The sequence below is a fragment of the Phaseolus vulgaris genome, chromosome 6 (assembly GCF_000499845.2).
Source record: "Phaseolus vulgaris cultivar G19833 chromosome 6, P. vulgaris v2.0, whole genome shotgun sequence".
Taxonomy (NCBI): domain Eukaryota; kingdom Viridiplantae; phylum Streptophyta; class Magnoliopsida; order Fabales; family Fabaceae; genus Phaseolus; species Phaseolus vulgaris.
The window spans coordinates 26,075,202-26,093,303 of NC_023754.2; the positions used below are offsets into that span (position 1 = coordinate 26,075,202).

Below are 18,102 nucleotides of genomic sequence, written 5' to 3' on the forward strand. Positions count from 1 at the left end.
AATACTAATATCAGTGAATAGTAATAAATTAAAAACACCCCACTGGTAACAATAGGGAAAGAAAAAAAAATCAATAACAATAACTCCTCAAGCTGACTCTTTATAAACAAAACCCCAAAAAAAGTACACCCTCCTCATATGGTGATGAAAGCGCAAATTTCCTCTCTATCATATCAATTCTAACATCATCAAATCTGTTATTAAAAATAATGAAAATACTCTTACAAAATAATGAAAATAATTTAAATGAAAAGTAGGATTAGATAAAAATTTACTTTTTCAGATATACATTCATCCTAAATCCTAAATCTTAACCCAAAATATATATTCATGTATTTTTTATTTTTTATTTCGTTTTAAAAATATATATATATATATATATATTAAATTATATTTATTAAATTTTAAATTTTCAAATCTAAAATAAGAATAAATTTAAAAGATAATAAAGTGCATGTTAAAATTAATATGGTGCAGGAGAGGTTGGCTGATGAAAGGGAGGTAGAAAAAAAGTGTCTATGCCCCATTAGTAAGAACTGGGCCAAAATCCATAACTTTTTTAACAATTAAAAAACACAAAAAGAAAAGGCCCTGATAGGAAAAATAAATACGGTAACCAAAAAAAAAAAAAAAGCATAACATACACCCTTTCCTTTCATTTCACTATAAATATGTGTACATTTTCTTAAAGGTAAACTTCAAATAATCAACAAGTTGACAACCGTGCGATTAAGTTGCTTAAATAATAATAAAAAGTGCTTGGAAATTAATGTTTAAAATCCATTAATTTTTTAAATAATCATAAATAACATTGGTTATTCATTTTATGTAAGATGAGAACGTGAAAACTCATGAACTAATTTTATGGAGTTGAGTTAAGCTTAAAGTCCACTTTGTGATATGAATTTATTGGATTTACAAAGTGAATCACTTCGCATTTTCATTCCTAATTTTATTTTATTTTACGTAACATTTGTACCTTAAAAGGAAATACGAAACATGATTTTAGTTGAGTATCTTGATCTTTATGAAGCATCTCCATTTGATGAGAACTCTAACAAAACCTTGGGAATGCGTGGTAACTGAAAGCACAAGACAGAGTAGTTTTACGAGTCTCAGCACAGTAATTGATTGATGAGGAAATACTTGCCAGCTTTTTCAGAACTTCTTTTAAGGACATATAAAAAAAACGAGTTTGACTCATCAGTGATCAATCGCTACTATATATACCTTTATCACTACAAATGTTTTAACTTTCAAGCACTACCAAAAAAGGGATTTCTCCATTACCAAAATTTGAGCTCACAAAAAGGAAAAGATATGGTGGGTTAGAGATGAATTGTGAAGGTTGTGGTGGTTAGGGATTCATACTTGGAAGGGCATTTCATAGGTTAGAGCTCCTTATCCAATGCTGGTCCACTTAAACCAAACCATAAGTTCCTATCCATCACCAAAAACAGCCATTTCTCAATAATTGAAATATGCTATTTTGTATAACAATTTATTGGACAATTTAATTAGAGAAATATACAAAACTGAAATATATGGTATATAGTAAGTGATCTGAATGAGACATGTAGAAATAATAAAAAAAAGCATTATGTTGCTGTGTAAAATGTATAAACAACACTCAATTTCGTCCAAATAATAAAAAAATATTGAATAAAATAAATCATAATTGATTTTAAAAAATCACCTAAAAAATAAAAAAAGATAATAAAATAAAAGTATATATAAATTCAATTAAAAAATAGATAAATATACTTAAGAAAACTTTAAAATAAAATGTTGTAATTTATTTTATATATTAAAAAAAATCTGTAGTTTAAAATAAAAAATTTATAAATATATATTAATAAAAAAAAAGCTTTAACTGTGAGCACTTTCTCTCCTATCTCCCATTTTTTACCCGCAGAAGCTAAGTTTCAATTTTTATTATTTTTCTAACCAATGTGTATAAAAGGAAATTGATTTCACACCCAACACAGGAAATTAGAAGATTTAGCCACCTGAAATTTTAACCTGCAGACCCAATCTGCCGAGAGTGGTCCTGCACCCTTTCAAGTCTAGCTATATGCATGTACATTTTTACAGATAATTTTTTCTTATTTAATCTACTTGTGGCATATATATATATATATATATATATATATATATATATATATATATATATATATATATTATTGGGGTAACAATTCTCTTTGATATTTCAATCATTCTTTCTTCGTTCTTTTTTACTCATTTCTTATTTTAAGTTTTTTCAATTTATCGGTCGAGTTTGATTTGTAAAAGGTATTTTGATGACAATCAAATAAGTATTTAGTATTCAGAGTGTATATTAAGAATTAATTGAAAATTTACTTTATTTCAGATTTTCGTAAATTGTTTATTTATAGTATTTGGTAATGAGTCATATATTTTAGTGGGCTGAATATATCATATACCAATGTTAACTTATTTTTATGGAGGTTCCATAATTTTTCATAATTTACCCGGATTTTGTGAAACGTGTCTTAGATTCTCAGGGAGTTCTTACAAGTTATTTATTGTAGTTACTTTAAATGTGTCTTCAACCGGTTGGTCTATTATTAAGACTGAGTAACATAACTTGTCTGATACGACCGATAAATTTAGATTAATATTTTAATTTTTATCTTTTTTTTTTCAATTTAATTTGTTCTATTAAATTATTAATTTTATCAACTTTAAAAGTGTCATATTTTCTTGCTTTTTTTCCACGTTTATTCCAATCCATTCAAGTAATGTATCCTAAATTTTATTTTTATTTTTTAGTATTAGATTAGATTTAGGGTTTAACACGTGTATTTGTTCAACATTAATTGCATTTTGATAATTAGTGAGTTATCTGCATGGAAATCTTAATCTTAAAAAGTAAATAGATTAAAAGAAGTTCATCCAAGACTTTAGCAACAGTCACTATGCTGTATATTTTTCTACTGAACATGTTCCATGTATATAATTTTTTATTTTATTTTAAAGCCGTTTTTATAAATATGATTTATTCAAATTATGCGTGTTTTATTTTAAATTATTCATTTTCGTAAACTACTTTCAAAATTACACCACTTTACTTAAATTTCAACCCACTTTAAGCTGATTTTTTTTCTGTCCCACCAAATTGATATTTGTAATTAACATTAACAATGAATATAATCATATTAGTTTGAATATTTATTTATGATAATATTAAAATAAAATTTTAATTATTATATTAAAAATAAAATAGTCAATTTGATATAAACAAAACTCTACTAACACATAGGAAATGGATAGAATATGGTGAAGTGAGATCAATTTTTTAGCAAAAGTAGAAACTTATTTTATTTACCAATCGCTCGTTTGAAAGCAAAACGCGCTTTCTATATTTTAATTCAAATTTTTAAAATTTGATGTGCTTGTAAGTGATATTTTATTCCAGAAAAAGACAGAATAGCGATTTAAATGGTTACTTAATCTAGCATGACCAACGCAACAAAATCTAGATTTCTCCAATGCTTAGGCAAAAGTGGGACAATGCACCAAACAAAACCACCTCTTATTATAATAATTATTATATCATAGTAGAATGCTTCCATAAATGGTTTCACAGTACACATATAATTTAATTCTCACTTTGATTTCTCCAAGTAAAAAAATTCTTTAAATTTGAGACATACTTAAATATTTAATGTAAACAAACATAGTGAAATTTAAATTAATTATGTAAGAAAATTTATAAATGTCATTTTTCCTAAAGTTTTGGTTGGTCACATTGTTATCCATTGTCCTCTTGTACTTAACCCCGTTCGTTACTCTTGTTGTTTTTTAATACCTAAAATGTTCCCTTATTATAATAATCAAATTGAATTTAGTTATGATATACCATTAATATAAGAACTATTAGAAATAAGAAAGTCCACACTGGAACTGCCATATCAGGGGTGAAGAAGTGAATCCAAGATCTAAAAAAGCTATAGGAGACAAATGCAAAATATTTGTTAATCACTGTGATTACTATAAATCAAGCAGAAAACAAAGTTCCCTTGACAACATGTGTTATGTTATGATTTAAAAAAAGGTATTTGCATAATATGTTGAAAGAAAAAAAGGTAGCCGAGAAGAACCTTATCTGTAACATTTGGAGAGCAAGGTTCTCTTGATGCTCTTAAAGGGACCAAAAACAAATTTCATCCACTCGTAACACACCCCTATCGGTTTTAGAAAAGCCAAGAAAGTTTGTGTCCACCAACCCCTATTTTACACCAGTCTCTCCTACTCTGATATACTATAGCTGCTCTTCTCACTGTGTCTCAGGTGGTGACACACTCAGACTCACTTCAACCCACTTTCCAAGTTCCAACCTTTCCCCATTTTTTCTACTCTGTATTGGTGAGTTTCTCTGTGTCATTGTGTTCAAACTCTTTTCTGAGGGGCAAAAGCGTAAAGGGTCACATTTTTAGTATTATTTATTTTCTCTGTGGCTGTGAATCTGTTTTTGTTCATGCTAGCTTTTTGATACAGTGATCACGGGCTTTTATGCTGTGGAATAATCCCTTAGTAAAGTTTCACTCATCATCCCATTCCCATCACCATTTTTTTTATTATTGTTTTTTCACTTCAAAGGGTAAGTTTACAGTATTTTTTTTTTTGTAAATAATGAAAATGTATGAGGCTTGAAAAGCCAGGTTTGGTGAGTGCTTAACAACTGCAGAATGTGATCTCTACTGCTCTTTCATCAAATCACAAATTTTGTTTTGGTCAAGTAATTATAATGCTTCTTATGTTATAAACGAAGAAAATATAGAATAAAAAGGAGTGGCTTGTTTTATTATTTGGTGATGCTTTTTGCAGACCTGGTTTACAGGGGGTTGCTTCAAATTGTTGTTTCACATGTCTATGAACTTGGGTAGTGAATAACTTGTTGTCTTTATTTCACACGTGACTTTATTTATCAGCCTAACTCACTTTTTCGTCATTGTATGTATGACTTCTAACGATTAAAAAGGGTGCCATTTTCAATTCAAGCAAATTGAATTTTCATATTATACACTACCAAAGCGGGGAAGTTTTAATTCCCATATTGTGGTTTCTTAAACTAGCCTATAGTTTAGGATTATTCACGTTTCTTTTTAGGTCTAATATAAATGCTCCCATTTACATGTTTAGTGCGTGTGAAAGGGAGAAGAAGCTAAAATGTGCTACAAGAACAAGGTAAAGTAGCAGGGAAAGAGGGGCCACTATAATGGTTCAGAGGGTATTCGGGATTTGATTAAAGACTAAGTTTGGTTGTGTGGTAACGATGGCTAAATGTTGATCTAAGTCTGAACTCCAAAGCAAATTCTTAGTCAATTATACTCTCTTCTATGATGGTTAGATAAACATATTTAATTCATATCTGAGAGCATTTAATCTGATATTATGCAATTTGCATCTTATAGAGTGTGACGGTGACTCAGTTTGGACTGTCATGTTTCTAAATTAGAATTTGTTTAATTTTCAGTATGATCTTAAGTAGTCATTGGGTATGGTTGATGTAGATAAATGTCACTTTGTAGATTATAATGCTCTTTGGTGTTTTATCACAATGATTATAATGCTCTTTGTTGTTTTATCCCGATGATTATATCTAGCCAACATTGATTCTTTTCCCTCTGGGAGGGGAAGTTTTTATGATTTTTGCCTTTTTTCACACGCTGGAGTTAGTTTTAAGAAGGATTAATTCATTTACATTAGAATGATTTTATGTTTGGCTTCATTAGTCATCATTTGTCAGTGGTTGCAAAATAGTTGACAAACATTATGCATTAAATTATAATTATGTGTAGTATAATTTTTATTTAATATTAGACAGAAAATTGTATTATGTATTCTAATTTCATTCATTTTCAGAGCAGAACTGCAGAACATGGCACAGATTTTGGCTCCCTCTACACAATGGCAGATGAGATTCACAAAATCCTCTCGCCATGCAAGTCCCATTACATCAAACACGTGGAGTTCTTTATTGATGAAACAAAATAAGAAAACCAGTTCTGCTAAATTTAGAGTGCTGGCAGTTAAGTCTGATGGTAGCACCATCAACAGGCTGGAGGGTCTACTTAATTTGGATATCACTCCATTCACGGACAAGATAATTGCTGAGTACATTTGGTATTCTTTCTATTCTGCCTTTGAATATCATACTTCATAGCATATAAGGACAAACTTCTCTACAAGTACTTCTAATACAAAAAAAAAAGAAGAAAATTTAAGGACTTAATTATGTTTAGTCTCTAAAATTTGAGGGAAATCCGGATTTAGTCTTTAAATTTTTTAAAGAAATATTTAGTCCCTCAAGTTGAAAAAAAAACATTCTTAGTCACTGAAATTGAGAGATTAAAATGATTTTTTCCAAAACCAAATTCATCCTAAATTTCAAGGATTAATCAATAATTCAGCCAAAATGAAACAAACTTATCAGAAAGATTAAAATTAGCTCACGCATGAATTAATTTGTAACTTTTTTCTCGTATATTTTCTTTTTAAGTTAATTTTTAATTTATACATAAACTAATTTTAGTTTATGGAGAAACTTATTTCATTTTTGTCTCTTAGAAATGTTTATAGAGAAGTTTGTTGATATCCTAACTATTTCCTGGGTGACAATGCCAGGTAATTAAAACTGTTTTTTTTTTTTGTATTTTGAAACAGGATTGGGGGGACAGGAATTGATGTGCGCAGTAAATCAAGAGTATGTTACTTATAATGTTATAAACAGGATAACAGGAATTAGTGTTACCATTGTCATTTGAATTATTTCATGATACTCATGATAACCCTATACTTCATTTTTTAGACAATATCAAAGCCTGTTGAACATCCCTCTGAGCTTCCTAAATGGAACTATGATGGATCTAGTACTGGACAGGCACCCGGTGAAGATAGTGAAGTAATCCTATAGTAAGAATTTTGGCACCCATCCTTTTACTAATCTTGCTAACTCTACGACATTGCAATCTTAATTTGAATCTGTTTTTTATTCTCCCAGTCCTCAGGCAATTTTCAAAGATCCTTTCCGTGGTGGTAACAATATTTTGGTGAGGGCTGTTATGCTTGAATGATGTCTCATGACATGTTGATTGAAATTAAAACACAGATATTATCAAGTTAACTTGATATTTGTTTTGCTAAGGTCATTTGTGATGCTTACACACCTGCTGGTGAACCTATCCCTACAAATAAGCGACACAGAGCTGCTGAAGTTTTCAGTAACCCAAGGGTCATTGCTGAAGTTCCATGGTATATATAATTCTTCTTATCTTTACACATAAAATAATTTCTTTATTTATTTATTCTTGGTTCAGTGTTAATACCAACTATTGTTGAATAACTGTGATAGGTACTTGGGTATTATGGGTTGTCCAGGTTCCACATTGAATAGGGTGATATGATAGATAATGACTTAATGAGTAATAATGTCAATTAAAACTCTGACCTGTTTAGTATTTCATATCTTGTGATGCCTAACCTTTGTAGCTAGCTTTTGAGATTGGGTTTTCCAAGCGTTTGGGTACTTATTACTGTGATATATGCACAACTTCTATGTATGATGATTTATGACCGAAAATAAAAATAGATAATGACTTAACGAGCAATAGTGGAACTAAAATTCTGACAGGTTTGATATTTCTTGTGATGCCTAACCAAATCATGACTGATCTTTTTCCTTTGTTTGATTACACTTACTGTAGAAGATAACTGAACTTTGGTCTTGAATTACAATCTTAATAGAAAACGTGCTAATGTTGTATGTTGATTGTTCAAAGGTTTGGAATAGAACAAGAGTACACCTTACTTCAAACAAATGTGAACTGGCCTTTAGGTTGGCCTGTTGGTGGCTATCCTGGTCCTCAGGTAATGTCACTTCTTTTATTTCTTTTGGCTTTTATTCACATTTCCCGGTTAGGGTGGGGGATGTGTTTCTTCAAGGGCCTTAAGAAATTCAGTTTTTGGGTCTTTCTCACTTGTATGTTGTTCCACTTGTTCATTTTTACATATTATGAGACTGCTACTCACACTGATCTCCTACTCCATGCAATATGTCAATTTCATAACGAGGATTTACTTATTTTTTTCATATTTCAGGGTCCTTATTATTGCAGTGCTGGGGCAGATAAGTCATTTGGACGTGATATATCTGATGCTCACTACAAGGCTTGCTTATTTGCTGGAATTAACATTAGTGGCACCAACGGGGAGGTTATGCCTGGGCAGGTACATCTCTTGCATTTCCCTTTGTTTTAAATCCAATGAATGTCACATCAGTTTTTCTCATTATTTCTTCTATACACATTGCAGTGGGAGTATCAAGTTGGTCCTAGTGTAGGTATTGAGGCTGGTGATCATATCTGGGCATCAAGGTACATCCTCGAGGTAATTCACTTTGGCCTACCTTTACACACACACACTGTTGGACTATTTGACACAGAAAGGTTAAACTCTTGAAAGAACCAATTCCTAAAGAATGTCTTAGCGCAGTATCTTAATTCTGTGGAGGTTTTTGGTTCAATATAATGTCAAAGGTTTTGGCTTTTGTGTGATTCTTGTTCATGTCCAGGTGAATTGTAAGAAGTGACTCTTTGCGCGAGGCTTGATACGTTGTCATTATTTGTTTGCTTACCTGAGAATTGCTCCTTGTGCTTGTAGTTATTCATTATATTCAATGGACAATTACTGCCCATAAATCTTCTTTTAAAGGCAGATAAGTAAGGTCAAAGAAAACCCTGAATTATTATAAATTTCCATCTATATTTTTGTACAATTCTTTAGATCTCTGAAGTCTTTAGCATTCTTTAAGAATAAGTTTGATGGCAGGTGAAAGGTTCATGCCACTGCTTGTAACTGAAAATTATTGATTGTCCCCTGTAAACAATACTTTGAGCTTATTCTCTTGTCCCTTGTCCAATTTTGTATCTTCTAATTAAAAATATTACATTTTTGGTATGACCTGACAGAGAATTACTGAACAAGCTGGTGTTGTGCTCTCTCTTGATCCAAAACCAATAGAGGTACCGTAATGCTCTAATTGGCAGTATCGGTTATCCTATCTTAATTGTACTAATTGTTTTGGTGAACATAGGGTGACTGGAATGGTGCAGGATGCCACACCAATTACAGGTTTTTGCCTATGCTTCTTTGCATGTGTCTTTTTTATTTACTAAATTACTAAGTTAGTAAAACACATTTGCCTGTTAGTACAAAGAGCATGAGGGAAGATGGAGGCTTTGAGGTAATAAAGAAGGCAATTTTGAATCTATCACTTCGCCACAAAGAGCACATTAGTGCATATGGAGAAGGAAATGAAAGAAGGTTGACAGGAAAGCATGAGACAGCAAGCATTAACACATTTTCTTGGGTATGTTTTCAAAATTGCCAATACCTATTATTGTTAAGGACACGATAATCAAGTATAAAGTTTTTCTTCTTGTGTGAAAGATACTAATAAAATTGAACGTGCAGGGAGTTGCCAATCGTGGTTGCTCAATCCGTGTGGGAAGAGACACCGAGAAGAATGGCAAAGGTAGGTCATTTACAACAATTTTATGGTCACTGTTTACTGGCATTAGATGAAATAGATATACAAACGTTTAGACTTGTAATTTGGGATTATTATCTGACTTCTTTAGTTAGTTGTGCTTGTGCTGAAGTTGATATCTGAAATTCTTTAGTATCTTATTTGACTTTTGAATAATTGCTAATTGCCAATGCAACAACTTCAGCTTACTATTAGGCTTATTGATTTGGATATTCTTGCTGTGTCCCTTTGGTCCCATTTTTCTAATTTTATTGTTCTCCTTCACGTGTTGCAAAATCTCATGTCTTTCTTTCCTAATTCACGTGTTCTCTTAGCAAATTGTCAATGTTTATTCCTTTCTTTTTCTGTTCCAAATATTTTATTATACCACCAAAATAATACCAAAGTTATACAATATCTAAAATTGTCAAACATTACTGTAGATGAGTTATTAACCTTACCAATCCTCTTGATCATAGGTTACTTGGAGGACAGGCGCCCTGCTTCAAACATGGATCCATATGTCGTGACATCTTTACTTGCAGAGAGTACACTATTGTGGGAGCCAACTCTGGAGGCTGAAGCTCTTGCAGCTCAGAAGTTAGCATTGAAGGTCTAAATTTATTGATTGATGGCATTCTGGACGGAGCCTGTAGTTTGTAAGGAGCTTGAAAGCTCTCGCACTTTCCTTTTACATCATTACTTGTTTGGACCAAAGAGGTTACCATGCCCAGTTATATTGGTTGTCATATGAAATGCACATCGTAATATCAGAAGTTTGGTTGGTACTATCTGCTTCAGGACAAATTTTCATTTATGCTTAGTAACATTCAGCGTTCCCACATAATTTCTTTGCTTAGAAATAACTGAGCTTGTATAGATCAGAATTGAAGTCGTTCAATTTTTCTCACATTACAACTGTTTCTTCGGAGGGAAGACTTAGCTCAATTAAAATATTGAGAACCTTGTAAAGAACATGGAACATTAACAAGACATTGTGTGAAAGATTTATTGACCCTTTCATTAGTAAAACCGGAAAATGGTGGGAGAAATTACAAACCATCCTTTGTGTGCGCATGTTAATGGGTGATGGAAAAGAACCGTGTCATTGTCAGTGAGCCTGTCTTGTGAGCTACATATCAGTGATATTATATTATCCACACATTCACAATATTTATCAGTAAAAACAAATCAGATTAGTTGATAACGAAGACGTATGAAGTGTACACGTACAAGCGACATACATAAGAAATTGAATGAATTGGTCGGTATCAATTAACAAACCGTGCTAGATTTTTAAAGAAAAAGTGTGTCGGCTTGACTATAGTTAGCTTCTGTAAGTTATAGTTAGTTTCCACCTGTATAACCGTTTTCTGTTGGTTGGTGTTTTTTCCTCCTTATCTATCTATATCTTGTTATTCTTCAATCAAGAAGGAATCAAGCCATTGTTGATCGTTTTCTTGTTCTGCTGTATTATACTGTCCAACTCATCTACCAGGATCCAATTATCTTTTATATGAATATATTTGTTATGGTATTATCATGTGTCTGTGAGATTATATATTCATTTGCGTGTGGAGAAGTAACATGTCTTCAGTATTACCAAAACTAATAATAATTTACACAGTACTAAACAAGAGATTATAGTAGGCCAAACAGAGAGAATGAACTGTCACCGCTAATAACAGTGAGAAATTCATAACAGAGTTTGTACTATTTTAGTGTCTGGTGTCAAGGTTTTCCTCAGTAGTGATGATACATCAGATAATATTACTAGAGGGGATGATATTTTATCCTGCCAATCTCATTATCTAATAATGCATTTGTATATTTTATATCATATATGTAAATATTACAAATCTTTATTAAAATAAAATAAAATAATTATAATTTAACATTACAATTTTGTATTATGTTATTAAAAAATGTAAACATACAATAAAATTGCATTTTAAATCATGAAAACCTACCAATTATATATCAACTATTAATTATAATTTAATAATTTAACATATAAAAAAAATATTCTTAATTAATACAATTGAAAATATTAATTAACTAACTAATATTTAAAAATATATAAATATATACAAAATAATAATGAAATTTATCTGTTTTGTCATATATATATTTATCAATTTTTATATTAGATTAAAATGATATATTAGAGAGGCTAAAATATTTTAATTTCTTTCCACTGCTATCATGTTCAAAAGAAGAAAAATGGTGGAAATCTTAGCTTGGTCCCATGTCATTGTTAAAATTTTCTTATGTAATTCATTGATTCTAAATAGGTTAAGTTTTCCAAGATCTGTGTATTTTTCTTCAAATTACTAGGTTGAGTTTAATAGAAAAAAAGTTAATCTGGCAGAAAAAATGTTCTCGAAATAAGATTGTTTTGGGAGAAAAAAGAAAGCAAAAAATATTAAAAATTATTTGTTAATTCCTCCGAGTTAGATGATAATAAGAAAGTCTGTAATTACAGTGAAGACGAAGAAGAGAGTGCTACCCATAGCTAACTTGTTATCGATCTTTCAACCACTGGACCAAATTCTGAAACATCGCATGATTACAACACCACGGAGATTGCAGCAAAGTCACCGATTCTGTGAGGCAATTCAAAACCGAATTGCCTCTCATCTTACCCACCCATGAACTGTAACCATGCCACCTTCATTTCGGTCTCTCTCGCGCCACCAAGTTCCGTGCTTTTCCCAAAACGCCTTTCCGCAAACCTCACGCCGAAGCAAACCCTTTTGGTCAGGAAGGTGAGACTCAGAGTCAGAGCAAGCGCTTCAAAGGGTGATGGAAATGCTCAGGCAGCAAATTGGTCCCAGTGGGTCCCCGTGGGATCTTTCGCCGCCGACAAAGTTTTCAGGTTGATCGCCGGCGCCACCGCCAGTCCCATTGGCCAGTTTGTTGCGTACCCCACCACGTTTCTTCACTCTGTCGACCCTCGAGTTAAATTGGTCAGTCATGTAATATCAATTTATGGTTTTTTATCTTTCGCCACTTAAAACTTGTGCTATGTTCTCTGCTAAGTTTTGATTATTCAGGAATAAACGAACAATTTGGTCTTCATCCTCTTTGTCGCATAGTCCTTATAATTATAAAATTATATAAGTAGTCTCTACAATACCAGTAATCATGTCGCAGAGTTTCTTAAGTATTGCAAAATTCTTCAAATTAGTCTCTTGTATAAATAATCAACCGAGGAACTAAATTGATAGATATTAAATATTTTAGAGACTACTTATATAATTTCATTAGTTTTGAAGAACTATTCAGGAGAAAATGTCATACTTAGGGACTAAATTGATAATTTATTCCTTAGTAGGTATTCACTGTGGAGTCTTTTAGTTTTGGGTTTAGAGTATTTTTTTTGTACAAGAGTGTGAAAATGAAATAGGGATTTTATTTTCTGTAATATGAAATTGAGTAACCCCAAGTCGTGACAAATTAAAAAATAAATAAACTTTTGATAAAATCATCATCATTTTAGCACAGAAATTGGTGAATTCAATGTGTGAGCCAAGAGAGTTTAGTGAGAGTGTATTCTGCATAATATAAAATATTTTAAGGCTATGTTTGCTTTCCTATTTGGCCTCTGCTAGCTCAAGATTTTTCAATAAACTCACTTTAATGATATGTTTGGTTTTTCTTACAAGTTTGTTTGCACACTGTCAAGTTTCAATTAAAAGCAATACCAAGGTTGCTTTTGAAAACTCAGTTTGCAAAATGCATTCAAATGTGTACCAAGTCTGTTCATGTAACCTGGGCTTTGGTTGGCTTCTGCTGACTCTACTTTGCGATTGTCCTTGATAAAGAGAAATGCAACAACAAACCGGTAAATAAAACATAAGAATAAATCATTGGGTGAGCCGATTTTGTGTTTTTTTCCAATTCTAAAACGCCATTTGCTTATTGATCAGCTATGGAATTGGACTGCTGTGAACATATTTTACTGGTAGTGACGTTGCTTTTGATACATGTTTGAGTACTTTCACTTTCTGGTGTTTAACGTCAGAGATCTTATCAGCTATAAATTGCGGTGGATATTTCAATGTTGTTAATATATTGATTGTGTAGGTGGAAAAATGTTTGAGTTGTTTGTTTTGGTTACTTGGTTTATGTGTTTTTTGTGACCAATCAGTCTGATTTCACAGGTATGGCTTTTAGCTCTGGTTGTTCTACCTGCAAGGTCTCACATAGTTATGCGATTTGGATTAGTGATATACCTGACTTTGCTTTCAATGTGGGTTCTACCGAGAAATGCTTGGAAGGTAAATAATTGTTAATCTTTGATTTATCTAACACAGGAAGTGGGATCATATTCATATATAGATGGATTGTTCACATTGCTTAATTATAGTAGGTTCTTGATCATTAATTAGGGGGCTGTTGCGATTAATCATTCAATGGTGTTTGATTTGTCACTTAAAGCTTTGCATTGTGTTTCATTTGATGTTGACTATTTTTTTTAATCATCATGTTAATTGCTTTTTCCTCTCCCTCTATTCAAAATTAAGCTCATCGCATTCTCATTCCTAATGCTTATCTATGATTTGAGCTAGCTCGCACCATATCATAAATAAGTTGGATTTCCTTTATGTTGTGTCAAATCTTTTTGGTTGTTGGCTATTTATTCAGTTGTTGTTTTTTCTTGAATGATATGTTGATTGGAGAAATTTCCTGATAATTTCATTTGTAGGATCAACTTGGAAGAGTTTATTTGCTATCAGGATTATTATTCATAACATTGGGGCTGGGTTCAGATGGTGTACCTGCACTTGTTCAGTTGAGAACACCACCACCTGCAATGATGGGGCTTCCTAATCTTCCTGTATCTTTAACAGGTTATGCATATACAATTACAAAGTTAGGTCCATTAACCTTTACCCGAAAAGGCCTATCTGTAGCAAGCACTGTTGCATGTTTGACTTTTACTGTAAGTTGCTCTCTGTATATCTGCTATTTCTTTTCATTTACTGATGTCTTTGGACATTTAATAGAACTATTACCATATCTTGTAAGCTTCCTAAAACAACAGAAATTTTATGATTCTTTCTGAGAATTTGTTCTGCATTTCTTTGGTAGGTATTTCAAAGTGCAAGTCTCTGCCTCACAACTACAACCCCCGAACAACTAGCGTTTGCATTGCGATGGTTTCTGCTCCCTCTGAAATACATAGGTGTTTCTGTGTCAGAAATTGTGCTTACACTTTTACTGTCATTGAGGTTTATCAGTCTCGTTTTTGATGAGGTAGGAGATTAGGGGATTTTACATACAACCTATGAATTTGATAAATATAGTTTTCATCTGAATTTGATAAATATACAGCTTGTTTTAATTGTTTCAAAGTTATATGCTTCCATGATTACTAAAACGACCATGCATAGGCACATGAGGTGTGGTGGTTGTTCCGATAGATATTGCTGGTTACTGATGAAGTCTTTTTTGTTGTTGTTTTAACTAGTGTTGATGATTGTTAACTAGCGTGTGTGATTTGGTTTAAATCAGTGTAATAAACACTGCATCTTGTTGCAAGAAATTAGGGTTTTGGATGTTGCATTTGTTTATGAATAACGAATTAGAAAACTGTTAGGTAGCTGTTAGTTTTCAATCTGTTATATTAGTTAGGTGGGGCTGAGATAATTAGAGAAATAAGACAGTAGATGTGAAAGAAAGGGGTATCTTGTCAATTCAGAAGAGTTAGAGCCTTTGGGTATTGGGAGGTGCCATAAAAAACACGGAGAGATCAAACTTAAGGATATACTATGGGAAAGTAAACAGTGTGGTAAAAGATATCTTCCTGATTTATACAATTTTGGAGTACATCCAAACAGGAAGGAGACAATGTCTTGTTTAATAAAATTTTCAGTCGTTACTCATGATTGTATTAGATTTAGCAAAGATAATATTAGCAGTTTAAGATAATATAGTGGGAAGGTAGGCCTAGATATTAGCCAAGTACAACACACAAGTAGATAATAGTAGTAAATATGTGAATCAATAAAAATCCTTTAACAAGTGGAAGTAAAATTAGGCATTTCCTCAACAACTTCAATCGACAGTTATAATCCAATTCAACTGTTAAGCTTAATCCATTCATTTTCCTTTTTCTGTACTCATTAAAATCCATAATATCATACTGTTTTGTTGCAGGTCCGGAACATTGCTTTGGGGATTGTATCCCGTAGGATAAATTGGAAGCAGCTGACTGTTATGGAGACCATTGATAGTAAGTTAATACTGCAAAAATTATGGAATATACATTGGTTGAGCATCACATTTTACACCCTAGTGGAATATACATTCCAAACAGGAGTATAAGTACTGTTTGATGTGTAGTCTAGGCTTTAGAAGTTGATACAACGAAGTGCTTATCCTAACACATTTGTTCGGAGTATATCGATTATAAGGTTGATTATTAGACTGGTAATCGCCATCTTTAGCTATGCTATTCATGAACTACACTTACATTTCTTCCAATAACACTTACATTTTCATGTTATGTGGCATGGACCTTATACTCATATTGTTATCTATTACATTTGTTCCAACAGTTTGTTATAATAAAGTGACAGTATTGACTGATACATGAATTGCCATAGTTACCTTATATCACATCTGTCTGATCCTGAACACTATAACGAATGCCAGTATAATAATCACATTTAACTTTCTTCATCTGTAATGCTAACAGGTATGTGTACCTCCTTCTAAATGACAAAGAATGAAAAGAAGTTAGGATTTTTTTTTTGCATGCAGTATAATTAGGATATTATATTATGCGGTAGATAGTTAGTACTGGAAACTTAGTTCTGCAATGGACTAACTATTCTTAATTAGTGTAATGTTTAATGGGTTTACATTAGACTTAAAGCTTTTACTTGAAGATATTTCTTCATTGTCATTGATTTTTTTGTTTCCCTTATATGACTTTGCAGTTTTTTTTAATTACTTCCGGCGCATCTTCAAAAATATTTTCAACCATGCAGAGCAAATTTCTCAGGTTATCTTAAATTTACATAGTCTTCTGCTTTGTCTAGGTTTCTTTTAAATTCTTCAACTTTATCATATTTGCAACTCATGCTTGATCTGTTAAATAATCAGATGATTTTGTTCCAAATTTGTAAACCATTTTGAAGGTTTTTCAGATTCAAGCTTACTGTTACTTTCAGTTCCCATATATGAAAAGAGAAACAGTTAGAAATGTGTTCTTTCGTTTATTTGATAGTTTGAACTATATGTTGATTTCATGAACAATGCTGAGTTCAGAAAATATTTACTTTTATTAAATTAGTCTAGCATGTTACCGTACTCAATTTCCCTGGACATCTTATAAGCTGACTTGTTCACATTAATCGGTTGTTATGGTTGTATTCATCATAAACAAATCGAAGGTTCTGTTCTGATAGTTTAACATAAAATTCCGCAGGCTATGATAGTGAGAGGTTTTAAAGGGGACAGTAGCAGTCATAAAATTTACTTTTTGTCAGAATCATCTTTTGGGATTGCAGATGCTATATGCTTGCTGTTCTTGACAGTTATCATAGGAGTGGCTCTCATGTCTGAGTACTACCTTGTCTAACAATATATGCCACTCCATCGGTAAGAGCATTCTGTAATGATGTTACGTGTTTTCATCATTCAGTTAATTTGTCATCTTTCTGTTTGATGTGAAAATTTAGTGTTAGGTGTGTATGTTCAAGGGCAAGGGGATTTCATAAGATTGGAAAAAGGGACCTTACGACACACTGGAAAAGATGGAAAGATGAACTGAGGAAAGTGTGGATGGTTTTGTTATGTTTTATAAGATTTTGATGGATCACATTCTTCCTTACCAGTTTGTTTCAATTCAAAGCTTTTTGTAAAGGTTCAAGCAGTATTTTCTCATGCATGACTCATAATATCAATGGGCTAAATTATTTTATAAGCATTTCTAGAAGAAATTAAAAAGGAAATATGAAATAATCTTTCTACAAGTTAAAAAACATCTTTTATAAAATTTTCTATAAGGGAACTGTCACAAATTAATGTATACATTAAACTCAATTTAATTAAAGTCGAAATTTATCTCGATAGACCGCGAAAATATAAACTCTAGGTCAGTTGACAGTTTAAAATGGAAAAAGTGATTTACTTAGGGAGTCCAGTGCATTAATCTGATGTTATTTCATTTTCTATTTTCATACTTTTTTTCTCTTACTCTCAGTATAGATATGATTAATGTCTCATTGCCATAATATATTCAGAACTTATTATAAATTATGAAATTGAGAATATTTTTTGGGAATGTGTTATTCCAAAAAGGAATTTTAGATTTTATAATTTAGAAATGTATCAAAATATATATTCTAGAGTGTAGTTTTGAATTGGGTATAAAATATATTCTAAAATATAATTTTAAAATTGAGTATAAGATATTATGAAAATGATAAGTTGATTATTTTTTATATTATCATGGTAAGAGAAGAAATTATGGAATTGTCTGAATTGTCATATAGAGAAAAAAATCCAACTATTCAATTCAATTTAAGTTTAAG

General features: G+C 31.6%; 2 protein-coding genes across 8 annotated transcripts; both read left to right on the plus strand.

The window, feature by feature from the left end:
* The first annotated feature begins 4,045 nt into the window (after window positions 1-4,045).
* On the plus strand, window positions 4,046-10,344 carry LOC137832298 (glutamine synthetase leaf isozyme, chloroplastic). Of its 5 annotated transcripts, none has more exons than XM_068640377.1 (14): window positions 4,046-4,389; window positions 5,890-6,150; window positions 6,691-6,730; window positions 6,836-6,939; window positions 7,028-7,076; window positions 7,172-7,278; window positions 7,806-7,893; window positions 8,125-8,253; window positions 8,338-8,412; window positions 8,994-9,047; window positions 9,119-9,156; window positions 9,235-9,394; window positions 9,499-9,559; window positions 10,033-10,344. In XM_068640377.1, the coding sequence occupies exons 2-14, from the start codon at window positions 5,906-5,908 to the stop codon at window positions 10,170-10,172; spliced, it is 1,290 nt and encodes a 429-aa protein (XP_068496478.1). In that variant the 5' UTR covers window positions 4,046-4,389; window positions 5,890-5,905; the 3' UTR covers window positions 10,173-10,344. The 5 variants fall into 5 exon arrangements, 3 of the variants coding, with proteins under 3 accessions (XP_068496478.1, XP_068496479.1, XP_068496477.1); XM_068640378.1 differs by having other exon boundaries at window positions 5,895-6,150; XM_068640376.1 differs by lacking the exon at window positions 4,046-4,389 and adding an exon at window positions 4,407-4,624 and having other exon boundaries at window positions 5,895-6,150.
* A 1,459-nt stretch (window positions 10,345-11,803) lies between these two features.
* Window positions 11,804-17,492, plus strand: LOC137832299 (protein ABCI12, chloroplastic). Of its 3 annotated transcripts, none has more exons than XM_068640380.1 (8): window positions 11,804-12,522; window positions 13,720-13,836; window positions 14,265-14,501; window positions 14,651-14,815; window positions 15,719-15,794; window positions 16,504-16,568; window positions 16,995-17,167; window positions 17,248-17,492. In XM_068640380.1, the coding sequence occupies exons 1-7, from the start codon at window positions 12,205-12,207 to the stop codon at window positions 17,145-17,147; spliced, it is 1,131 nt and encodes a 376-aa protein (XP_068496481.1). In that variant the 5' UTR covers window positions 11,804-12,204; the 3' UTR covers window positions 17,148-17,167; window positions 17,248-17,492. The 3 variants fall into 3 exon arrangements, with proteins under 3 accessions (XP_068496481.1, XP_068496480.1, XP_068496482.1); XM_068640379.1 differs by having other exon boundaries at window positions 11,871-12,522; window positions 17,254-17,492; XM_068640381.1 differs by having other exon boundaries at window positions 11,871-12,522; window positions 17,269-17,492.
* Window positions 17,493-18,102: the final 610 nt, after the last annotated feature.

Bases quoted from the DNA above. Each gene is read 5' to 3' on its own strand.
- LOC137832298 (XM_068640376.1), top strand. From the start codon at position 4,537: ATGCTGTGGAATAATCCCTTAGTAAAGTTTCACTCATCATCCCATTCC. The intron at 6,940-7,027 runs GTAAGAATTTTG...TTATTCTCCCAG, and splicing joins GATAGTGAAGTAATCCTATA to TCCTCAGGCAATTTTCAAAG. The intron at 7,894-8,124 runs GTAATGTCACTT...TTCATATTTCAG, and splicing joins GTGGCTATCCTGGTCCTCAG to GGTCCTTATTATTGCAGTGC.
- LOC137832299 (XM_068640380.1), top strand. From the start codon at position 12,205: ATGAACTGTAACCATGCCACCTTCATTTCGGTCTCTCTCGCGCCACCA. The intron at 14,502-14,650 runs GTAAGTTGCTCT...TTTCTTTGGTAG, and splicing joins TTGCATGTTTGACTTTTACT to GTATTTCAAAGTGCAAGTCT. The intron at 14,816-15,718 runs GTAGGAGATTAG...GTTTTGTTGCAG, and splicing joins TCAGTCTCGTTTTTGATGAG to GTCCGGAACATTGCTTTGGG.